The following is a 26,541-nucleotide window of genomic DNA, read 5'->3' on the forward strand; positions in this document are numbered from 1 at the left end:
TTCAGGCTCCCGCCGGCTTGGGGAGCCCCTGTCTGCAGCCGCCTCTCAGCTTCTACCTCCCGGGGGGGGGGGGGCCTGAATTATGGGGGCACCCCACTCCCCTCTCGACCCGCCAAAGAGACTCTCTCACCCACCCCTGTCACCTGTGGGTGGAGGGACTTGTGCGGCCGCTGGAGATCCCGTCCCTGAAGCCTGCTCGGATCTGTTTCTCTCGGTGCCGCAGCCGTGGCCGCAGCAGGTCTGGGCTGGGCTTTGTGTCTGCAGCGCGACGGACCTTTTGCGAGAGGTTTGCAGATCCCTCTGTGGGTGGAGGGACCCGCGTGGCCGCTGGAGATCCTGTCTGTGAAGCCTGCTCGGATCTTTTCCTCTCGGTGCCGCGGCCGCCCCGATTCTTATTCTTCACTGCCATTGGGACCTGTGAACCATGCTTTATTTGGCCGTAATTTCCTTAATGACTTCTGGTTTCATGTCATAAAAATGTCTGCTTTGATGTGATTCAATATCTATAGTCAACTCATTTATTTTTGGACAAAAACATCTTCAAATTTAGAGAGTAGCAGTTAAATTGATGTTTGTAGGTTGTCAAAAAACTGTTAGTACCCTCTGCCTTGCTTTCTGCCATTGTAACTATCCTCAGTTGTGGCTGTAAAGCCTGAGACTTGGGTTTAATTATTATCTTTGTGCAGATGACTCCCAAACTCTTCTTTCTTTGTTTCTTTCTTTGTTTCCTTGTTTCTTTCCATGTTTCTTTGTTTCTTTCCTTCCTTCCTTTTTTCTTTCTGTTTCTATCCATCTCCTGACTTTTTCCTAAACTCTGTTGTATATCTCTACTGTCCTGTTGAGTATTTTAAATTGGATTTCCCCATAAGTATCTTAAACTCAAGATAACCAAAACTTAACGACTTTTCTTTCTCCACAAGCCTTCTCCCCTTCTGAATCCCCAATTTCCATTGAGGGCACCATTGTTTTCCCAGTTACTCAGGTTCACAACCTTGGTGTTCTCTACATATTGCATCAAGATGCCAAATCTTCTCATTTCTACTTCCACACTGTTTTTTACATTTATCCCTTTCTCTCTGTTCACTTAGCCATCTCCTCTTACCTCTAACACTGCAATAGCCTCCTAATTCTCCATGTTTCCAGTTTCTCTCTAGTTTAATGTATCCTTTTCATCACTGCTAAAGTGATTTTCCTTTACTGGTGATCTGACCTTGTCACTCCTGTATTCAAAAAACTTTGTGGCTACTTATTGACTCCAAGATAAAATACATAATTCAACAAAAATTTTTCCTTTATTCTCCCACTCCTTTCCCCCAAAGAAAAAGAAAAACAAAAACAAAACCCTTGTAACAAATATGTATAGTAAAATTTCTGCAATAGGTGTCTCCAAACAAATATATCTTAATCTGCATTCTGAGTCCATCACCTCGGTTAGGATTTGTTTAATCATGAATCTTCTGGAATTGTGTTTGGTCATTGTAACTCTAAATGAACACAGTGGAAGAAGTCTTTCAAAGTTGTTTTCACCATAAATGTTGTTATTGTATGAATTGTTCTTCTCACTTAATCAATTCATATAAGTTTTCCTACCTTTCTCTGAAAGTATCCCCTTGATAGTTTCTTACAATACCATAGTAGCATACCACCACATTCAGTGCTATAACTTGTACAGCCATTCCCCAAATGATAAGCACCCCCTCAGTTTCAATTCTTTGCTACCCTGTGTGTGTGTATATACATACGTACAGATATCTTTTTCCTCTTTCGTTGATCTCTTTGGAGTATATATGTACTAATGGTATTTCTGGGTCAAAAGGAATGCACAGTGTAATAGTGTTTTGAGAATAATTTCAAATTGCTTTCCAGAATGGTTAGACCAGTTAACAGTTCCATCAGCATTGTGCCAGTATACTTGTTTTCCCACAGACCTTCCTGCCTTTATCATTTTCCCATTTTTTTGGTAAACTTTTCCACTCTGAGGTGGTACCTCAGAGGTGTTTTAATTTACATTTCTCTAATAGTGATTTAGAGCATTGTTTCATTTTACTGTTGATAGGTTGAATTTCTTCCTCTTAAAATTGTTTGTATCCTTTTTTCATTTCTCGTTTGAGGAACTGCTTCCTTTCTTTTAAATTTGAACCACTTCTTATATCTGAGAAACGAGACCTTTATCAGAGAAACTTGCTGTGAAGATTTTTTCCTCTATATTTACCTGCTTTCAAATTTGTTCTTCATTGGCTTTATTTGTAGAGAGACTTTTAAATTAAGTGTAACTTCACAACTGTGCCTCAGCCTACCTTTCCAATTCTCATTATCCGTTGTTTCTCTTCCTAACCTCTGTAGTCCTGCTGAACTGGTCTTCTTGTTTCTGAGATTGGACAATTATCCCTTATCTTGATACCTTTGTAAGTCCTCAGTGTGAAGAGGCAGATGAGGTTTGGAGTCTGATTGCCTGAAAAGAATTTAGGGGGAAGAAATTCTCGTGGTCAGCAGGGCTTTATGGATGAAAAAGCAGCAGGCTAGTCCTTAGGAGCACTAGCAGTTGGAGAAAAGACAGACCCAAGTTTGGAGCACTCAGGTAGGAGTAGGGGCATGCTCCTGTGCAAGCAGTTAACCACAGGGAAGGAGGTAAGAAAGGGGAAGCAGGTGGGTTGGGTACTTTTACAAATAAGTTCAGGGATGTGGTCTCAACAAAGGGAACTTAACTTGTAACATTCAAGGATATGGGCACAAACCATAGGGATTAGTCACATGTACAGAAAATAACAAGATTTTCTTGTCAACAGATAAGAGTCCCCTGTTACTGGGCATATTGAAATTTAGGCAAGGCTCTCATTGTTGCTGGGCAGAAGTCAGCCTCATCAGATCCTTGGAATACATTCTACCATGCTCCTCTGAGAGTACCCTTTCTTTTTCAGGACTTACCCAGCTGCTAGTGTCCTCCTCAGAACTACTCCAGTGCTTCCTGGGCTTCTTTTAAGTCTCAACTAAAGTCCCACCTTCTGCACGAAGGCTTTTCTGGTTCCTCCTTGTTGCTGGTGTCTTCCTATTGTTTTTTGTTCCCTCCATTTCATCCTGTATATATTTATTTGTCCATAATTGTTCACATATTGTCTTTTCCATTAGACTGTGAACTTCTTGAGACCAGGAACTAGCTTTTGCTTTTCTTTCTATCAATAGCACATAGTACAGTAGAGTACTGAGAGTAGACTTAAGCTTAAAGTTGATTAACTTTTATGTGTGTATGTGTATATATGTGTGTGCCTGTGCACAATATATGTGCATACATATACATACATACATTTTTGTCTCCTTTGGTAGAATACAAGCTTATTGAGGACAGTGATTGTTCCATTTTTGTCTTTGTGTTCTCAGCACCTAGCACCATGCCTGGCACATAATAGGTATTTGATAAAGACTTGTTGATCAGTTGAGTCAATCTTCTGATAAGAATAATAGGCATTACTGAGATTTATATAATATAATTATATAATATATGACATTATATAATGATATATATCATATAATTATATAATACTTGAATGCTTTTGAATTTTTTTATGTATATTATTTTAGTTGCTCCAACTTTTCATTTGACATTCTCAAGGAAATAAATAAGCGGTATTGAATGCCAGATTTCATTTGTATAATATTTGAAAGTTTACTAAGTGTTTTATATGTAGTATCTCAATTGATCCAGCTTTCCATTTGAAGTTTTCAAATGAATAAATAAGCTAAATTGAATGCCAAACGTGGATTGCTTAAGGTTTTAAAATAGTAATAAGGCCATGCATATTGATGGAACATATTTAATATCATGTTATTTTTATTTATTTTCAGAATCTGAAGAATGGCTGATAATTTAGATCAGTTTATTGAAGATCAAAAGGCTAAACTGACAAAAGACAAAGCTGAGTTGGAAAAAGACCCTCCTTATATTGATATAAAGGTAGCATGACAATATCTATCCCAGTAAATTGATTTGAAAATATGAGATTTACAAAATCAAGCTTGTATTATTTAGCATAAATAATCATAGGCAGTAAAAATGTGAAACTGCACAAGGAGTTCTACTCAAGGAGTTCTACTACCATTGTAAAAAGTTTGAGAAAAAGTTGGATTCCAATATCATCTTGGATTCCAGTATCATCTTAATCCTAAAGCTTTATCTGACTTAGAAAATTTATTAACTCAAATTTTAGAAGGATGGACTTAGTTCTAACTTATCTTTTAAACTGTTTTGAATCTTGGTGTTTCTGACTTCTTTCGTAGATAGAGTTGTCAGAATTATGTTTCATAAAAGCAATGAGGTTGAATCTGACTACAAATAATTTTCAAGTACCAGAAATTTGTAAAAATTAACATTTTTTATTTGTATTTTAGGAATTTTTTTTACTCTATTAACATCTTAAAATTTGTAGAATTGGCAAAAATGAATATTTTAGCAGATTTTAAAAAGTTATCAATGACTTCTCATATTTAGAATCACATTACCGTGCCTATTTCATGGTACAAAGATAATTTCTCTTCTGATATCTCTGAATTACAAAGTGCTATCTATGTAATGGAGTAACTAGGTGGTGAAGTGGATTAGGGTGCTGGGCGTGGAGTTTGGAAGGCTCATCTTCCTGAGATCAGATCTGGCCTTTGCTGTATGACCCTAAGTAAGTTCCTTAACACTGTTTGCCTTGGTCTTCTCATCTGTAAAATGACCTGGAGAAGAAAATGGCAAGCTACTCTAGTATCTTTGTCAAGAAAAAACCCCAATTGGTCAGGAAGAATTGGATATGATTGAAAAAAGAAAGACTGAAGAGCAAAAAGCCGTGCAATTTGTACATGCATTCAAGAAATAATTTGATGCAGAGGATATCTGTGTAATTGCAATTATTTTTATAATGAAGTTTTAAGTACTTAAGCACGGTTGATGAAAATGTGTAATATTAGTTCATAATGCTTTGGAAAAGTCATATAACATTACCATTCATATATTAAAACAATATATTTTGGTAATTGCATGTTCAACTCTACAATGTAAAAAGGTGTAAGATACATAAAAAGGTATTAAATGTTTTGCGATTATTTCCCTTCTTAAATGGATTGTCTTTTTTTTCCCCAGAGCAATGCTGTAGAAAAGCTTTCAGAAAACAGCAAAATACTAATCTCCATGGCCAAAGAAAACATACCACCAAACCGTCAAGAGAACAGAGGTTCTTTAGGTATGTTGTTTAAGTGCACTAATATTTAAGAAATTGTTAGCTTCTAGTCGAGCTGGTGCAAGAGGTTTGCTTTTTCAGATATATGTTTCATTTCTGAATTTTAAAAACTCCCTTCTAGTATACTGATAATGCAATCTATGTATAAAATAATACCTTTACTATCATTTGGTACCACTTAATGTGGCTTTAGCTTTATTTTAATTTACTAAAACATTGTTAATATTAATGCAACCATAGATTACATTATAAATGGAATATTTTTCTTTATTCAGAAAATGAGTAAATACAGTAAGTTTTTTTCAGTTTAAAAATCAAAGAAATGATTATGTTTTATGGCATACTACTATAGCTGATGGAAAGAACATATTAGTAACTGAAAAAATTATTACAATGTATGTATATAAACTTTCCTTTTCCTTGTAGTGAAATTGATATAATTATATTAATAATATAGTTTTAATCATGCTTACATTATTATTTTGTTTGCGTTAGGCAAGACACTAGATAAAGAGATAGAGACAAATTTGGAGTCAGGAAGACCTGAGTTCAAGAAATATGCCTTCAGACACTTACTAGCTATGTGACCCTAGACAAGTCACTGGTTAACCTTGTTTGCTTCAGTTTCTTCAATTTTAAATGGGAAAAACAGTAGCCCCTACCTCCCAGGGTTGTTCTAAAGATAAGTGTGATAATATTTGTAAAGCACTTAGCATGGTGCCTGGCACATAGTAAGCATTCTATAAATGTTGGCTTTTATTATTATTGTCATTATTATTACCATTGTTAATAATATTTTAAGTGATTTATAGAAAATAATTTACACTTATGTAGTACTTAAAGGTCTGTAAAGCACTGTGTATGCATAGTCTAATTTATTGAATTGATTATTGAACTGTTGAGATGAGGTGTTTGGAGACAATGCTCCATTTTAACTCATCAGAAACATATTTTATTTAATGTGTATGTGTATAAATGTGAGTATGTGAATGTAAATTATTTTTAACTAACATTTTAAATTTTTCTAAAGTGGCTGAAGTATGAAGTTGATGGTATTGTTATTTCATTATCATGAACTGGAGCTATAGTAACGATACCAAAATTTAGTCTCCAGTTGGGTTCTGACCCATGGTCTATGACTGAAGACTATACGTCTTTTACACATGTCTACTTTCTTGAGGTTAGACATGCCATTTGTTATAAGAAGGAATTGGCAAGAGACATGAATGGATAGTCTACCTCAGTCACTACTATTGGCATTACAACTGAAAACTCACATTCTGTTGCTGATGGCATCATCTTCATATGTAGATAATTTTATTTATTTTGCAGTGTTTTAAAAAAAAGTTTAAGAAATAACTCAAAAGCATGTTGAATTGGGACAAAAATACGAGGTGAAAAGAGCAGTTATACACACACATATGTACATATAAACATATATATACACACACACACATATAATTACACACATACACACACACATATAGTATGTAACTACCACAGAGTATGAATCACAAAGTATGAACCTCAAAGTAGCCCACATAAAGGAAAAATTTATATGAAATGAAGATATTTATTATGCAGCTATTCTAAAATGGGAAAGTAATGTCTGTATTTGCTAATGATAATTCTAAGTATTTAATTTAATTCCAGTCATTTAATTTCTCATCATCTTTTCTGTAGTTAATTCTTTGATACTTAAAATTAAAAAAAAAAATTCTGAATCTGAACTTGATCACCAAAAAGAGCATTTTCATATCCATAGCAGAACCCATTAAGGATTCCATATGAAACTGAATTTTTCTCTGATAAAATCCTCATTTAAAAAATATAAAGAGCTGAATCAAATTTATAAAAATAAAAGCTGTTTCCCATTTGATAATTGATAAAAACAAGCAGTTTTCAGATGAAGTAGTCAGTTATCTATATTCATATGAAAAAATGCTCTAAATCACTTTTGATTAGAGAAATGCAAATTAAAACAGCTCTGAGGTACCGGTACCACTTCATACCTGTCAGATTTGCTAATATGACAGAAAAAGAAAATGACAAATGTTAGAGGGGATATGGGAAAATTGAAATACTAATGCACTATTGGTAGAGTTGTGAAGTGATCCAACCATTCTGGAGAACAATTTAGAACTATGCCCAAAGGGCTATAAAACCATGCACACGCAGCAGTAGCACTGACTAGATCTTTATCCCAAAGAGATTAAAAAAAAAATGAAGACGTATATGTACAAAAATATTTATAGCAGTTCTTTTTGTGGTGGTAGAGATTTGGAAACTGATGGGATGCCCATCAATTGGGGAATGGCTGAACAAGTTGTGGTACATGATTATGATGGAATACTACTGTACTAGAAGAAATGACAAGCAGAATGCTCTCAGAAAAACCTGGAAAGATTGACATGAGCTGATGGAAAGTGAAGTGAGCAGAAATGGGAGAACATTGTACACAGTAACAGCAATATTATATGATGAACAACTGTGAATGACTTAGCTGTTCTCAGCAATACAATGATCCCAATCAATGTCAAAGAGCTTAGGCTGAAAAATGCTATCAATCTCCAGAGAAATAACTGATCACAGTTTGAATGCAGATTGAAGCACACTTCTTTTTTAACTTAGTCTCTTTTTTTTTTTTTTTGCTTTTTTTTTTTAAATTTTGTAATGTTTAACAATCACTGCCATACAATTGCGATTTTATCCCTCCCCACCTACTCCCCACTACCCCCCTCCCTCCCCACGACTGCATACAATTCTGTATAGATTCTACATATACTTTCCTATTTTAGTCTCTTTTTTTTTCACAACATGACTAGCATGGAAATGTATTTTGCATGACTGCATGTGTATAACCTATGTCAAATTGCTTGCCTTCACAATGAGATGGGAGGGAACAGAGGGAGGAGCCGAATTTGGAACTCAAAATTCAAAAATAAAACATGTTAAAAGTTGTTTTTGCATGTAATTGGGGAAAAGTATTAAGTAAATAAACACAAAAAAGAAATTGAATTTGCATTACCTATGTGATTTTTTAAAAAAGTACGTAGTAAATTTCACCCATATCTTTCTGACTTATCTTATTGTCTGTCCTTCCTTCTGAACTTCCTTCTCCTCTGTCCATTAAAAAAAAAAAATGTATCAATGGCCCTCTTTTTAAAAAAACACTATTGCTAATCCCTCCTCCTCCATTCCCTTACCCAATTAAAAGGTTAAAAAAAACTTATAAGAAATAAGCATAGTTAAACAAAATGAATCCGCATAGTGGCCATGATCAAACATATCTTTCTCTTTTTGCACCTTTGAGTCTGTACCTTTTGCTTCCTCCTTTCAATAGTAATTTATTCTTCCTTTTACCTTCCCATCTCTTTCTCCTCTTCAGATGGTCAGAACAGAGACAATCTACCCCCAGATCTTCTTTTTTCTTCCTTAACTTCCTCAATACCCTTCAAAAACCTTACAGCTCTGAAGGAGCATGTTTGTTATTCCCTATTAGTATGTTTGCAACTATATCATCACATAGCTCCTTCCAAAGTTCCAGCTCTCGTCTTTTTTATTAGAAATGCTTATAAGTCCTTAATTCTGTTAAAGTTCCATTTTTTTCTCCTTTAAGATTATATTCATCTTTGCAGAGTGATTCTTGATTGTAAACCTATATCTTTTGCCTTATGGAATTATATTCAAGATCTCCATTTATAGCATTAATTCCAGGTTTCTCCAGGACTAATCTTTTTGGAATGCTTGCAGTATTGTGTTGTTTGATTGTTGATTCTGGCTATGATATTTTTGGGACATTTTGGGATTCCTTTCAGGAAATTGTCACTGGGTTTTTTACTTTTTTTTCTAAAAAAAGACCTGGGCAATTTTAATTTATAATTTCTTGAAATATAATGTCCGTGGCTTAAAAAAAATACCCCCGTTAAAGATCTGTACCTTCTGACTGAAAGAACCAAAAGCTACAACACTCAGCCAACATCATGAATCGGAAAAAGCAGACGAAAAGTGAAAAAACCATAGAATCTTTCTATGGGGATAAGGACCAAAACACAAACACCAAAGAGGTTAGGGCTGAGACTGTACTTCCATCTGAAACCTCAGATGGGACTATGAATTTCTCGCAAGCACAACTAGATTACCTGGAACGTCTGAAGAAGGATATAAAAGAAAAACTGGCCAATGATTTTAAAACTATAAAAAAAGAATTCACTGATGAGAACATCACCCTGAAAAAGAAAATTGAAGAAATGGAAAAGGAAGTTCAAAAATTAACTGGAGAGAATAATTCCCTAAAAGGAAGAGCTAATCAAACGGAAAAGGAAACCCAAAACCTAATTGGGAAAATTGATCAGATGGAAAAGGAAACCCAAAACCTAACTGGGAAAATTGGTCGATTGGAAAAAGAAGTACAAAAATTAAATGGAGAAAATAGCTCCCTAAAGGGAAAAATTGGTCAGATGGAAAAGGAGATGGAAAAGCTAACTGAAGAAAACACTACGATGAAGATTAGAATTGGGCAAGTAGAAACTATTGACTCAATGAGGCAGTAAGAATCAGTCAAACAAAATCTAAAGAATGAAAAGATAGAAGAAAATGTAAAATATTTAATTGGAAAAACAACTGACCTGGAAAATAGATCCAGGAGAGAAAATCTAAGAATTATTGGCCTGCCAGAAACCCATGATGAAGAAAAGAGTCTGGACAATATCTTCCAGGAAATCATCAAGGAAAACTGCCCAGAAGTACTAGACTCAGAGGGCAAAATAGTCATCGAAAGAATCCACCGTTCCCCTCCCGAAAGGGATCCCAAACTCAAAACCCCAAGAAATATAGTTGCCAAATTCCAGAGCTATCAAGTGAAGGAGAAAATACTACAAGCAGCCAGAAAGAAACAATTCAAATATCAAGGACACACAGTCAGGATCACACAGGACCTTGCAGCTTCTACATTAAAAGATCGAAAGAATTGGAACCCAATATTCCGTAAGGCAAAGGAGTTGGGACTTCAACCAAGGATCAACTACCCAGCAAAGTTCAGCATAACATTTCAGGCAAGGAGAAAGTCATTCAACGAAATAAGGGATTTCCAGAGCTTCCTGACCAAAACGCCAGAACTCAATAGACAATTTGATCTTCAAATGCAGGTCTCCAGAGAATCATAAAAAGGTAAACAGAGGGGAAAAAACAAAAACAAAAACTTGCTACTCAATTAGGGCAAACTGTTTACCTCCCTATAAGGGAAGATGATACCTGTTAATCTTGAGAACTGTGCAGCTATTATGATAAAAGGGATATATGTAGAGGGAGCGGGCATAAAGTAAATGATGTCATGTCAAAAATATGATTTAAGTATGAGAAGGGAATGTAATAGGAGGTGTGGAAAGGGGGAAGCAGAAAATGGCAAATTATATCACAGGAAGAAGTACAAAACTATAGTAGAGGGAAGGAGGGGAGGGAGATGAGCATTGTTTGAGAGGTACTCTCATCTGATTTGTTCAAAGGAGGGAACAATAATCTTAAGTAGATAAGCCTAACTAGCTCTATAGGTAGTAGGAGGGGAAGGGGGAAGAAAGGGGAGGGTGGCTAAAAGGGAGGAAAGAAGCAATAAGAGTAAAGGGGAGTAAAAGGGAGGGGGGCTAAAAGGGAGGAAAGAAGCAATAAGAGTAAAGGGGACTAAAAGGGAGGGGGGTCAAAAGAAGGAGGGGAAGGCTGCAGGAGGAGGGGGAGAAAAGTGAATACTATTGAGGAGGGGAAGGGAGACGGGAGAGCTAAAAGCACAAATGGTGGGAAAGAGGTTGGAGGGAAATACACAGATTGTAATCATAACTGTGAATGTGAATGGAATGAACTCTCCCATAAAATGGAGATGGATAGCAGAATGGATTAAAAGCCATAATCCAAAAAAAAAAAAAAAAATACCTCCGGTTGGGTCAGAGACTATGGCTATAGACTGTACACCTCTAATCCACATCTACTTTTTATGCATATGCATACCATTCCGTTGTAAGGAACAATTGGCATATAGGGATTTGAATAATTTTTAGGTTATTCCTTTTTTGAACTTTTTTCCCAAGGCCAGTTGCTTTTTATACCAGATATCCTGTATTTTCTTCTATTCCTCAGTCTTTTGATATTGTTCTGTATTTTTTGTTTTATGTGAAATCATCGATTTCTGTTTGCTCTAATCTTGTTTTAGTGAATCTGTTACTTCACTGAGATTAATCACTTGTTTTAACCTGCTTATGCTCCTTCCAGTTCTTTCCTTTGGAATGTTCGTTTTCTTTTTTTATTTCTTGCTTTATTTCTTCTAAGTATTTATGTAGACCTTGTACAAAATCAGTTTTTTACTTGAGTCATTGCTTGCAGTTGGTATAGATTTGCTTTCTCCTTTTGGAATATCTTTAGATCTACAACAGTTAATGATTCTAGTTCGGTTTCTTTGATTTACTTATCTCTTCTGCTTTGGTTCTTGAATTGAGTGGGATAGTTGACCCTGCTTGGTCTCACTCCAACTCCTCTGGGTTTCTGTGCTGATTTCTGCCTGCCTCAAATTTTGAGGTTCAGAGTGGGGCATCTTCAGGGCTTTCTCCCTGGTGTTTGAGAACAGAGTACTGGGGACGTTGGAGCTACTAGACTCCTGACCACTGTCTTCATTTGAGCCTTGCTTCGCTGGAAGAATCCCGAGGCTTTCTGGTGACCAGGGGTAGTCCTGTTCTTACTGCCATTAGCAGCTATTTGTAGATGTTGGTATTCTATCTCTTATTCCCAAGAATTTGTACTAACTATCTTTGAGAATTCACTCTCATCTCTTGTCTGACTCTCAGAATCCTTACTTTGCTTCAGAGCTCAGTTCACATTTCACTTCTTTGTGAATCTTTTCCTGATTCTCCTAAGTTATTTAATGGTTTTTTCTCATCTGTATCTAAGTTGTGTCCTCCTTGTAGAATGTAAAAACTTGAGGGCAGGAGGCTCTCTTTGTTTTTATCTTTGTATCTTCATTGCCGCCTTAGCATAGTGCTTTGCTTATAGTGGGCATTTTAAAATGCATTGGATTTAACATACTGCCTATATGAGAAAAGTAAAATTTTAATTTAAAAATATACATCTCAATGACCCCTTAAGGAATGATTTATACATTGGTCCTATAAATTGATTTTATTTAACCTATAATTGCTGTATAAAATAAATACTAGTATTTACTTGGTCGTACTTGTGAAACTTACTCTTAACTCTTGTGGTCATTGATGTTTTACTTTGTGAAGTGTCATCACTACAAATGACCATAAAATGCCCCTTAAGCATTACTTGCCACTAGAACCATCAGAAGACAACCATGAATTAGTAGGTCTCTATATTTCTTTAGAACATTAAGCAAATTTAGCATGTCATAGTTACTGTTCAGCTTGAAGTGCTAAAACAGATGGAAAAATTAAACTTATTCTACCTACTTTTAATTTTATTCAGTATTTTACCTATTAGGCCTCTGAGTGTTGATAGAGTTCCTCAGAAATAAGTTCCTCCTTAAATTCAGAGGTGGAACACTGTTTAGAATTACATAATTATTAATCAGGTAGAGCTGAAAATATAATGGCATTGTAAGTAACATTTGAATTTATATTAAAAGGCAGATAGTCTTGATAAGTGAAAATAAACTTAAATTAACCTACTACATACACGTAAAAGTAAATATAACATTGCTAAATATAACATTTGTGCTTCTCTGAGATGTGAATAGTTTGTTTACTCTTCCCACTATGAGTTAGCTAACTAAGTCCTCTTAGCGTATAGTGCCATTGCACAACAAAGCCTTTATTATGACACCATGTATGCTCAGATATTTAACTTCAGTTCATAGTTATTGTGCTTCTGCTTTTGGGTGAAAATTTATCTAAATGCAAAAATAGAAAAATAAAAAAATTTTCATACCCTTTTACCCTGTTTTGGATGTGATTTGGAATAAAAAGTCTTTTTTTCCTCTGTAATGGTAGATACTAGTACTTCTCTAAAGGGAGGTTTAGTTTTTTTGATTTTAAAAGAAGGCTGCTAGCTATTCAACAAAAAATGAATAGTTAATGCTTTTTGGTTATGGAAGACTTTAGACTCCTGAAAGAGAATTATTAGCAGCATGAGCTGACAGGCATTACTTTAGGGAAGTGTGTGTGTTGATAATAAGCAAGTCATTTTAAGGGCTATAGGAGGTGTCATATATTAGTAGTTTAGCAATAAACATGGCAATACAGTGATAATGAAGAAAACTGGGTAATACATGTTGTAGAATATGTATAGTATTAAAAATCTGTAAAATCCAGTGAGCATCCATTGTAATTTATATCTCTTTGGCTAAATTTCTGAAATATTTTAGTGATGTAATAAAGCAGTGATATGTCATGCCTATGACAAGTTCCCATTCTTTAGTTGCTTTGTGAGAAACAAGACATAGAAATGGTGATACCAATGGCAACATATACACAGTAGCTAGTTATCTTAACTACATGCCTTGCTGAATTTCAAAAGGAAAATCTTATATTTTGTTAAAAATGAAAATATTTGAAATTATATTTTTTTATCTTGTAAGGACAGAGAAAGAAAGAGGGCCTTCAAAAACCCGAAAAGAATAGTCATCTGTTACCTATGCTTGACGTAGTCTTTCATAATAAAAAATAACATTTGAAAAGTATGTTACCTAATTTTAAAGCTCACTTAAAGTGAATATTTTTAAAAATCATTTTTGAAGGAAATGTTCAGTTTCTGTGAAATAGTTTTTTCAAAGCTATTGGTTTAAATTTATCTTAAGATGAAACTGCTGAAAACCATAAATATATTTTCTAAGACAAGTGTTTTTAACACATTTATTTTTGTATGCTTCCCCACGAAAAAGATAACATGTTGCTTACATGGCCGTTTAGAATTGGAAATGAACAAACATATTCTTAGAGTTTTCTTTCACAAAAATGATAGCTTAATTAGATGACATTAAATGCATCATTTTTCTTTGGTTTTTATTGTGCCAACTTGCTTGTAGTTCAAAGATTAAAATAGTTGAGACTTGCTAGTAATCAAAAGGTAGATATATAAGTGGATTTTGTTTCCCAATCTGTTTTATTCTACCAAGAATGCATTGAAAGGGAAGTTCTGCTGTTTAAGTTGTTGGTAAGCACTTTATATTTTGCAGGGATTGACTATGGATTGAGTTTACCACTCGGTGAAGACTATGAAAGGAAGAAACATAAGCTAAAGGAAGAACTTCGGCAAGATTACAGACGATATCTCACTCAGGTAAGGATTCTCTTAATGAAGAGGAGTGTTGTTGAGCAGTAGCATCAGTTCAACACTTCTGAAAACACTGGAATGTTTGCTCTGCAAAACTTAGTTGCAGAGTTTAATCATTCATGCAGATGGCAATGAAACACTGAAAACATAGATAGGGAAGAAAAATTGGAGAAAGAAAGAAATCGGAGGCAAAAATCAGAGTGAAAAGGTGCACATTAGGGGAATGTAGAGTACCAGTGACTGCTGTAGGTTTACTTACCTGTTACAGAGCAACAGATTATAGTTTTGAATGAGATTCTAAATCTTGAATTCACATTTCCTTTAAAATGTGATATGTTTTGAAATAACTTGTAATTTTTCATGATAGATACTTATTGATTTGTTTTTGAGCACAGTAATAGAGTTCTTGTTACGAATTATTTTCTGTCTTTAAAATAGGATAGTAAATGTAAGTAGCCATATAATTGTTTAGCCATTGAACTCTTGAATTTTTTTGCCTAATTTTTTTTACCTATTTTGTTGAATATAAACTTTCTTTTGAATGCAATTTGTTGACTAATGTAAGACATTAAAACTCTTAAGATTCATAATAAATATCAAAACAAGTTCATTTCTATTTGTAAATTACTAAGCTTTGTTTGTATTTGTAAAATAATCAGAAATAAGATGTTCTCACTTCTAGGACAGTCTTGAATTTATCTCACCTGTATCTTAGCTCCTTGTTTTAATTAAAACATTATTTTTGCATATTCAGGGAAAGAATTGTAAATGCATTGTATTCTTGACTTCAGAGTATTACACAGGCAAAAAGAAAGGTAGAGTACCTGAAATATGCAATCTTCTAAAAGTTCTTCAAATAGTAGCTTGCAGTTTTTGTGCTTGAGGTTGCTGCTACAGGGGTGTGCTGGAGCTAATCCTACTTCCTGTTGAGAGCTGTTTGTTAAATTTTCAGTGTGTGCTCCTTGGAAACTGGCAAACCCTGCAAATCAAGGCTTGCATCATTGTTTTGTTGTTTAGATTTAAGAAAGTGACAAGAGAAAATTTTAACAACGCCAATTAAATGTAAAAGTGTTTTAGTGTGTTTTGGATAGCCTGTTAAACATTTATCAGCATACCTCTGACTGCTCTTCTACCAATTAGAGCAATTATTTTGTGTTGTTGAAGAATGTAGTAATTCATAACTTTTGTTGTTCATTGCAAGATGGCATTCCATACATGATTAATGTATTTCATTAATGTAATCAGATTTCTTGTCTTGATTCCTGCATTGCATTTGTTATCTTTGCTTTATCACGAATTCTTTCCAGAGACTTTGCTGTTAATGTAAATTCATGTGTGAGCTGCCATGCCATTTGTCACCATGTAAATGACCATGTTAATCATGAGTAGGTTAAACTTTATTAAATGGTAGATAGAAAGAGAAATATTCAGTTGATTAATGACCTATTATAGGGGTTTAAATTATTAACTTATTTATGGAAAGTTGTACCTATGAGTATAGTGTAATTATGTTATAATAGCTCAATTAACTGAACAATAAGCCTGTGTTTCTTTTGCATATTTGTGGGAAAGAAGCAGATGATAAAAAAAGTGCATTTAGCAATCTAAATCAAAAAACCTCTTTTATGGTATGATACCATGAGACCTACTATACTGATCCCTCACCCTCATACTTCTTTTTTTCCTACCAATACTTGTTGGTAGGATTTGGCTCAGCAGTACACATTACTGTTTTTTCATTGCTGCCTCTTCCTCGAAACCTTGATTCCTCCACTTCTGCCTGTGGAAAAAAATGCAAACTTTTCCCCTTCTTCCTTGCTCTAGAACAGTACCCTGGCTTTTTTTTTTGGTGTATTTTTTAAAGAATTTTAGTACCAAGGGCTAATGGAAAACACAAAAGGAATTTATAGTGACAGTGAGGAAGGCTTGTAAGCCTTCATAGTTAAATCTGGTATTTTGTAAATGTTCAAGAAACTAACTTTCTTAGTCCCTTCTTTCCTTGATGTACAAAAAATAATCTCCTTTTCAATTCTGTCTGGGCTAGATGTTAGGTCAAGTTCTGAGTTTTCTAGCCAATTTATTTGACTCTGCTACATGTTTCATTCTTTATAGAAGCTATTTCTTCAATCGTACAGCTCCAGATATGGGAGCCTTGGTAAGAGACATTCAGATTGTCTTCTTTGTTTCTTCTCTCCAGTGACATCTCTTGGTCTTCAGTTCTGTGAAGGACTTAGTCTCCTAGGTTCACTAATTGTTAGCTTTGATCCCAGGTCCCTGAAAGAGTAACACTCCCTGGTCCCCTCTCTGCCGCTCCTTCCCATTTGACTTCCAAAGATTTCTCTACTGGCCTCAGTCATCTAAAGAACTTAGACTCCAGTAAAAAAATTGGAAATTTCAAGTCAGGCCTTAGAAACTGTTTTAAAATGGGAGTGATAATACAGTACTTGTACGTCACAGTTTTGTAAAGAAAGTGTTCTGTAAGCTGTAAAGTGCTGTGTAAGAGTCAGTTGTTGTTTGGTAGTAAAAGTTCCATAGTGTATGTTAAATAAATAAATGCAATTATTAAAAAAAATTATTATGATAATTATAAGTGGTAGATGTTTAATGAGATTTGTATTTACATTTGTATTATCAGTATTAAAAAGTATTTGCTGAATGCCTAATTCATCATTCTGCTGGACTCTGAAGGGTCCACATAAGAGAAATGTAAGCCATTCGATGGTATTACATTAGCTTACATTTACGTATCACTTTAAAGTTTACAAAATACCTTATTCACAACTAGTAGTTCTTCCTATTTTAGTTATGCCTTTAGGAAAGCTGTGTTATTCAGATGCTTTTTGTTAAAAGCATTTAGTATAGCTTTGTCTCTCTTCTGGAGAGTGGCTCTGTGAGTGCTGTAAGCCCAACTCAGCTTGTTGATTCTTGAAGGAACTCATCTGACATTAAACACTGTCCACAAACACACCCAGATAGCCACCCTTTCTTTTATCCTGTTCCTTTTGCCCTAGTTAGCCCCCAGCTAGTTCCAGTTTTCTTTCTTTTCTAATAAGGGTTAAATTCCTTTGTAAAAGTAGAGTTTCTGAAGAACCACTGCATACTAGTTATGACACTTAAATGTCCTCCTTTAGGTGTATTTAAGATTAAACTAATACAGATGTGCAGTTTTTAGTATATGCTACTTATTTATTGTCATTGATCTACTTCCCAGTTGAAAACCCCACTGGACCCATGGTCCCTATCCTTTGTCAGAAACAGCCACCACCTCAAGTGACAGGTGGTCCAGGTATTGTTTTCATTTGATAGTTGAAGGAGTTTTGTCTCAGAGAAGTAGAATGACTCATTCAGGATCACATCGAAAGTAAATATCAGAGTTGGAATTTCACTGAATCTGAAAGTTGATAGGGACTTTAGAATCCATCTAGTTTAGCCCATACTGGAGTAAGAATACTGTTTGACAGCATTCCTAACAAGTGGTCTTACAGCCTTTGTTGAAAACCTCAGGTGAAAGGGAAATCTACTGCCTCCTATGGCAACTCATTTATCTTTTGGATAGTTTTGATTGTTATCAAGTTTTTCTTATATTGAACCAATATATGGTTTTTCAATTTTCATTCGATACTCCTTGTTCTGTCTTCTGGGCCAAACACAAAAAGCAGAAAATAAATATTTATTCCATATTACAGTCTTTTAAAAGACTTAAAGGCAGTGATTATGTCCTCCCTGATTCTTCCTTAAGTTAAACATACTCATTTCTTCTAATTGATCTTCATATGGACAGATCTCAAGGCTCTTCACATCCTCATCTACTTCCCTTGGGAAATTTTTCATTTTCTCAGTGTCCTTCTTAATATTTGGTGTTCAGAGCTGACATACAGGACTAAGGATAGAGTATGATCAAGGCAGATTTAGATTCTTGTTCTGAACACTGAAACCTTCAGATCTTTTTCATATGCGTGTTTTAACATGCTTGGTTGGTATCACTGGTTGGTATTCTCTATTTGTGAAGTTGTTTTAATCTATCTATATCTCTCTGTCTGCCTGTCTATCTGTCTATCCATCTATACACATTCCCATTAAATTTCATTTTACTAGATTTAGCCCAGTGATTTTGCTTGTTGAGATCTTTGCTTGTCCAGCATGTTACTCTACTGTTCAGTTTTGGGTCATCTGCAGATTTGATAAGTATGCCATTTATGCCCTTTATCCAAGTTATTAACTTAAGTGTTAAGCAATACAGTGTCTGTGATAGATCCTCTAGATACCTTCCAGGTTTACAACAGAGATATTAATGAACTATTCTTTTGGTTTGGTCATTCAGTTGGTTCTGAATCCACCTAACTTTATAGCCTACATCTCTTCATCTTAACCAATTGTACTTAAACTAAAGTGTCTTCTCATTCCAAATCCATTGGTTTTTTAGCTCAGCTTCACAGTATTTTCCTCACCACAAACAACTGCCATGTAGAAGATAATGTGTTAGGCACTTAGGATACTTCAAAGAATTTATATTTTGCAGGGGAATAGGGTTGTGGTGGTGAACTTACACAGATAAGTTGATAGAAGACTAGTAGAGCATCTGGTTGAGGTGAGCGTAAAAGTCTTTACATAGGAGGTGCTCTTAAACTGAAACTTGAAGGAAGATAAAAATTTTTTAGAAGCAGTAAGAAGATACAGTGGATAGGACACTGGACCTGGAGTCAGGAAGACTTGAGTTTTTGTCCAACCAGAGACAATAACTACATGATCCTTTATAAAAATTGAGGCCATTCTCTCAGAGCTCAGTCTTCTTTCCTTCTTCTCATCTCACATAACTGTGATACTTTCTGCAACTATTCCTTCTTCACATTGGTCTGATATGCCATTCCCCTTGCCAGTACAGATTCTACTATATTCACAAGTGATTCCATTCCATCCCATCTTCTTCGGATCACAATTTCCATCTTCTCCACTCTTTCACTTTTCTTTCGTCTTTCCCTGTCTACTACTTCTCTACTGTCTACAAACATGCCCATCTCTCCCCATCTTCAAAAAACCCCTTACTTCATCTGTGTATCCCCACTAGTTATCATCCTCTGTCTCTTCTCTTTTGTGTTAAACTTTTGAGAAGGCTGTCTACAACTGATGCCTTCACTTTTCTTCCAACTCTCTTCTGTCCTGGCCACCCAATAGGACTTTGGATTTTTAGCTCTCCCCTTTTCCATTTTCAATGCCACAAAGCCCAGAACCTCTACCTTGAAAAGGGCAAAACATGAATTCTGGGGAAACATTCTCTGGTTCCTTAAAAAGGGAGTGTAGAATATCACATGCCCTGGTATGGTCACCTACTACATGAACTTATTCTCTCTAACTTTATAGAGACCATTCTTCAATTGACAAACAATACAGTTTATAGTCTCCGGGAAATCCAGCAGTCTTTGGATTTCCTAGCAAATGTGGTTCTAAATAATAGAATAGCCCTAGACTACCTGCTTGCCATCTTGGCAAATACCTCTTGCTGTGTGTACATCAGCAACTCTTGTGCAAAATACTTACTGAATGTATTTTGGGAAAGGCTAGTTGGGTGCAAGAAATCCCTAATAACCTCAGTGCCCCCAAATCATCTTCTTCATGGAGATCCTAGTTCTTTTCTGTACTAGTCCCCATACTTATTCTACTCCTGATCATATTCCTTTTATTCCTGTTTGGCCCTTGTTTGCTTAACCTCCTTGCCAGATTCATTTCTTCCAGGCTCCAGGCCATCCACTTCCAGATGGCTTCTCAGGCTGCATACCAACCTTCGATGGAGTCAAAGGCCCCTAATCCACTGGACCTGGTATTAGTCAGGTTCCGAAGTCTGACCCCTTGAATGCTACCTACAGAGGCAGGGACAGTTGTATGCCCCTTGCTAGCTGGAAGCAGTTTCAGAAGCTGAGACCTTACCCCCAAAAGATTTTGCGTCCCATTTGTTTGAGGGGGAATGATGGTGTGAGGGGACCTGGACCCCTAAGAGGATAAGACTGTGTCTTCAAAATCAACTCAGTCCCTGAATTCTCCCATAAATTTTAGCAGCCCAGATCAACTTCACCCAAGGCAACTGGCCCACCCCAGCCCACCTAGATTACCTAATTAGTTTACTTGATATTCCTTTCATTGTAGTTCTTGACCTACCCTAGACTACTTGCACTCCTTAATCCCATCTAGATCAACTGATTAGCCTACTTGATATTCTTTTCACTGTTGCACCTAGCCTGCCCCAGACTATTTAACATTCTTCAAATTTCTAAGTCCAATCCTCAGCTTTCTTGCTATCTCTTCAGTCTTTACTACCATTAGTCACCTTCTTCTCCTTGATAACTCTAAGTTTTTTGGAGCACTACTCTCTTCTGATTCTTCTCCTCGCTAACTGACTGTTCCTTTTTAGTAGTGAATAGGCATTTCCTACTAGCTGCCCCGCTTGGTTTGGACTTTTAAGATCTTCATGTTTCCCATCTCATCACCAGAAATATCAAGGAGATTGCTTTGCTTTCAGTTCTCAACACTTCCTCAGTACCCTTAGTTCCCTTTTGCTTCTGTTCTGAGTTCTGGAGGACACAGTGAAAACCTCCCCAAACCCCCTTTATAGAGGCCTCAGAATTTTTCAGCCATTTACATTTTCCACCAGTTGCTTAATTTGGTTTAGACTCCACTGCCACTACCATCACATCATACCAGGTACCCTCCAGCAACATACTGTATGGGATAAAAGACCTTTACTCAAAATTTTAAATAAACGAAGAGGCTTCTCAATAAGAACAGAAAATGACTTATTACAATTCTGGTGAGAAAGGGGTATCCCTCCACCTGGATGGGGCTGATGGAAGGAGGCAACTTACAGAAATCAGGTTACAATTCTTATACACTAATGCAGAGAATCCCACGTCCCTACTATCCCACCTCTCCATTAGCTGGGAGGTGGGCTTACAATCTAAGCGTGGAAAAGACTAGACAAACCCTGGGAAATTTTCACCTATCCCAGCACAATTACTTCATTTAATACCTAACTTAACTGCTGATGTGGCTTTAGAAAGGAGGGGAGGGGGAGAAGGGGGAACTGGTAATGTTGATTTGGCAACAGTACAACCAAACAGAGGGGAAATTTGAGTAACTTCCAAGTTTTGGCTACAGCCCACAGCACTTTCACAAAGAAAAGTGGTAGCTGGTAAAGGGGGGCACCAACTGACCATCCACAAGCACTATATACCTGAAACTCAGGTATCCAGGGAGAGAGGCCTTATGGAAAAGAAATTTTATTTAGAAAATACAATGTCCCCCATGTTTTTATTATGAAATGTCTTCACATTCTCCCCATCTCATTCAGCACCATACCCACTTTTTCAGCTTCCTTTTGTGTACTCCCTCTAATTGTAAGTTCCTTGAAGGCAGGAATTGTCATCTTCTCATTTGCATCATCAGCACTTTGCACAGTGCCTAGCACTTAGTGTGTATTAAATAAATGTTTTTTGACTGCTTATTCTTCTTTACCTTTCTGACCTGTCCTACTCAGTCTCTTTTGCATGATCTTCATATAAATCATCTCCCCTAACAGTAGGTATCACATAGAGTTTTGACCTAGGTCAGGGATGGGGAAGCTGTGATCTTAAGGCCAGTTGTGGCCCTTTAGGTCCTCAGGTGAGGCACTTTGACTGAATCCAAACTTCACAAAACAAATCCCCTGAATAAAAGGATTTGTTCTATAAAACTTGGACTTAAGTAAAAAATCCCCACCCAAGGACCTAGAAGGCCCCATGTGGCCTTGAGGCTGCAGGTTCCCCACTCCTGTTCTAGGTCCTCTTCTCCCTCTATACTGTTTCACTTGGTGATTTCAATAGGTCCCATGGATTCAGTTATCATCTGTGTGCATAGTTCTCAGATCTACTTATCCAGCTACTTACTCCCCCTAAACTTCAGATTTGCATCTTTAATTGCTTATTAGATATCTCAGACTGAAATTATATGTCTTAATCTTGACATATCCAAAACTAAACTCGTTATTTTTTCCCCCCAAACCCTCCTTCTGAACTTCCCTATTATTGTCAAGGTTACTACTATTCTCCCATTCCCCCAAGACTTGCAATCTAGGCGTCATCCTCAAAAATCTTCTTTCTCATCTCCCATATCCAATATGTTGGCAAGTCCTTTCTAACATCTCTTAAGTATGCCCTCTTCTCTCCTCTGCTCTGCTACCACCCTGATGAAGACTCATATTGCCTTATACCTGATTTATTACAGTAGCCTGCTGGCTGATCTCCCATTTCTCATGACCCTCACCATTGCAATCCATCTTTCCCTCACCTGTGAAATTATTCTTCCTAAAGATCATATCTAACTTTGTCAATCCACCTTATTCAGTAAACTCTTGTGGTGCCTTATAATCTCCAAGACCAAGTATAAAAACCTGTGTTTGGTATTCAAAGCTCTTCACAACTTGGCAGCCTCCTACTTTAATAGGCTTATTATACTTTACTCATGTTCATGTAACTGATCCCGTGACACTGACATCCTTTCTATTCCTCATGCAAAACACTTCATCTTCAGACTCCAGAGATATTCATTGGCTATCTCCCATGCCTAGTGTTCTCTCTTTCCTCATCTCCACGTTCTGGCTTCCATGACTTTCTTCAAGTTCTAAAAAAATTCCACCTTCTACAAGAAATTTTTCTTGGTCCTCCTTAGTTCTATTAGTTATTTCTATTTTACTTTGTATAAATTTCGTTTTTACATAGTGGTTTTTATGTTACTTCCTCCTAGGTTGTGAGTGCCTCTAGAGCAGTGTCTGTCTTTTGGCATTCTTTGTGTCCCCAATGCTTAGCATAGCCTTTTAGACTGACTTAACCTTTGCCTCTGATAGCTTTCTCTTCTATAAAATGGGGATAATAACAGCAACTACCTCTTAATTGTTGTAAAGATAAATGAGACAATTTATTGTAAAATGCTTTATAAATCTTAAAACTTTATATAAATGTTAATTGTTGTTTTTATTATTATTATTATTTATTAAAGAGGTTTGAGGTGAAGAAGTCATGCATTGCAGAAATGGAGAACAGCCTGGACAAAGACATGGAAAATGGGAAATTGAGTTTTAGGAATAACTAATAATACAGTCTCACTAGAATGTAGAATGTATAAATGGGAATGATGTAAAATAAATCTGGGAAGTTGATACTAAGTCCCCCATCCATACTCCCAGATTGCCTCCACAGACTTGTTTTACTATTTCCAGTCTAGTTCTAGAGTAGAAATTAGAATTACTAGAAGAAACTGGAAAATAGCACAAAGATGGCAGATAACTATTGAATCAATAGACTTTGTAAATTCTTTAAGGGAAATCAGGATGACTTTCTGGGAAGCCTTTTATAGAAAGTATAGGCTTTGAATTTGGGCTTTAAAAAGTGGTTTCTGATTTCCAAGAGAATTACTGGTATACTAGGCTATCACAGTCTTTTTAATGCTTAATTACACCTGTATTGTTATTTAATTACTTAACGTAGTTATCCTCACTCCTTAATTACATTGTAAGATCATACTTTTTGCTATGCCTTATCCAGGAAGGTACTAATAATAATAGGTGCTTGATGAATATTTGTTAAATTGTTTGGGACTTCACTGGATCTGTGATTTCATCCATGGGATACTCCTTTCCAGAGTCAAAATCTCAACCCATAGATGTCTTCCATTTTGAGTGATTCTTGCCTGTGTCCTTCCATTCATATTCCATAAAGGATCTTCCTAACATGCTGGAGGCTTTCCTCTAGATCTCTGAATATTTTTCATGGGCAAAAGTACAGTATTTGGATTGCTATGTTCCCTTACTCTCCTTGGTATATGACTAGTTTATTTATTTACATAAATTTTTTGGATTATATCTTTTACATTGCTTTTTGCATGCAAGTCATCTTTGGTAGTAGAGCTTCAGCGTACTTATTTATTATCCTCATCATTTATCTCTGTTGGCCTGTTGGTTCACTTGAAGTTCAGATACTGTGGAGATGGTGGCATTCTATGATTTGTAGTCCTATGATGTTGCTAAAAGAATGTTTACATTCACAAAAAATAGGTCTTTGTGCTAGGAAATAGCTTGGGCTTTTTAAAAACAAGTATTTCTCAAATGTGGTTCAAACTATCCTTTTCACATTCTATTTTGCTTCCAGTTCATTGTCCATTTTATATACTGATGTCAAATAAAGACGTACTGATTATATATATATATATATATATATATATATATATATATATATATATATATATATATATATGAGAGAGCCTGGGCAGTAAGCATGATACTCGTTTGATATTTGCTGTTTAGGTTGTAAAACTTGCCTCTTTTGAATAAGCTCATTGACAGCAGTGATTGTCTCAGTTATGGCCTCTCTTACCCTCTAGAACGCTCATTTTACAAATTAGAAAACTGAGGCTGTGACCATATCAGGCAAGATTTGAACTCAGATCTTCCTGACTCTAAGTGCAATACTCTAGACTGTGTCCCTTAGCTACTTCTAAATAAATATACAGTGTAAATGAAAGATAATCTCAATGAGAAGTCTTTAGCAAGGGAGGGAGGAGGACCATGTAACTTAATGTTTGCTGATTGATTAATTATGAATTTTATTGAGGAGATCCTGTAATAGTCTGAGACTTGAGTCATTCATTGTAATATTGTCTGCAAACAGGAGCGTCTGGAGGACATCACTATGGATTTAGAATCTGCACAATATTCTTCTTGATGGACAGTAACATTTTGGCAGGCATATACCCTCCCCATTTTATGCCTTGCTTGATACAGTCCAAGGATCATTGAGCAAAATTATCTTTTGTGGTTGCTTCTATCAAAAGAATCTCATGGTGAGAGATAACTCATTAGAGAAGACTTCCACATTTTGCTTAAATTATCAGCAAACAATAAATAACAGGTCTATATGTACTGCAGCTTTCAGCTACTTACCTGACTGCCGTATAGTTTTATAATCAGTTTATAGAAATGAAAAAAGAGGCATATTGGTCAGTAGTTGTTGATGTCCTCTAGATACCCTATTTTGTGTAGTAATACCTTTTCCCTATTGTTTTGTAGTTTCACCTTTATCAGATACGTTGTAAATTGGTCCTTCAGTGCTTTTGAAACTGTTACTTCTGGCATAGATCTCTTCTCTTTGGAGTAAGCCCACTCCAGCAGTTTTTTCTGAAATGCTAAATTTCCTGACTTCATTTTCTTAAGTACCATTTCTACTTATTTCTTATAATATAGAGCATGCAGAACTGAGCTGTTAGAGTCCAAATGTGGTGTTTCCAGTGACATAGATGATGAAAATAGGTTGCTATTAAAATGCTTCAGGTATGTTTTATTTTTTTGTCTATTCGTTGTTATCTCATTTTAGTTATAAAATGGTCTTGGGAATTATCTGGTTCATTTGGGTCTCATGCCACGTCTTTCATAGATTTGTTTTCCCCTTAGCTTCTCTTCTCTGTTTTATAATGTAGTACTTCTCATACATAATCTTTCACTCTCTTTATTTGTAATGTTTTGCTATAATAGATTTATATTTTAAACTCGTGTTGCTTTTGGCTGCATGTCTGTCTGTTGAGCAGAGGATTTCGATGTTTGCTGGCCAGGTGGTTTCTGGGCTCTTTTGTTCAGATGCCCAGTTGTGCTATTTCCTTTACATTGATTGACCGTCAGAAGGAAATGGTCCTAGTGATGATCTCTTTTCCTCTATCCATTTTGTTTCTTATCCTCAGGGTGTTAGGGATTTATTTAATTAGGTCAGGTTGGAGCTTGTTATAATCATGTTAGGTGATTTTTTCTTTTATCTTTTTATTTTGTTGATTTTGACCGTGGCCTTATGTTGTCAGTGGCCATATTTCTAGGTAGAAGTTTCAGGAATTACTTCCATATTAGGAACCACTTGTTTCCTATATCATAAGAAATAGTTTGTTTTGTCATGTGGTTTAATGGCTACTTCTAGAGTTTTCTATAAATGAGAAGCTTCTGAATAACCTATAAGCCTTTGGATTTTCTTTCTTAATTCTGAACTCTATTTGT

At 35.8% G+C, this 26,541-nt stretch overlaps 1 protein-coding gene across 27 annotated transcripts in view; it reads left to right on the plus strand.

Annotated features, from left to right (window-relative positions):
* Positions 1-26,541, plus strand: part of CSPP1 (centrosome and spindle pole associated protein 1) — a 143,011-nt gene that overhangs the window by 18,432 nt on the left and 98,038 nt on the right. For 26 of the 27 annotated variants that reach the window (XR_011966133.1, XM_072604746.1, XM_072604747.1 and 23 more), the window contains exons 2-4: positions 3,841-3,949; positions 5,117-5,216; positions 14,389-14,492. Coding sequence is in view for 26 of the 27 variants with exons in the window: in XM_072604746.1 (XP_072460847.1) it covers positions 3,851-3,949; positions 5,117-5,216; positions 14,389-14,492 (303 nt within the window). In the remaining variant the exon portion in view is untranslated. Of the gene's footprint in view, positions 1-3,840; positions 3,950-5,116; positions 5,217-14,388; positions 14,493-25,746; positions 25,834-26,541 lie in introns of those variants that run through there. The other variant, XM_072604765.1, reaches the window with a different exon arrangement.

Source organism: Notamacropus eugenii, chromosome 4 (assembly GCF_028372415.1).
Source record: "Notamacropus eugenii isolate mMacEug1 chromosome 4, mMacEug1.pri_v2, whole genome shotgun sequence".
NCBI lineage: Eukaryota > Metazoa > Chordata > Mammalia > Diprotodontia > Macropodidae > Notamacropus > Notamacropus eugenii.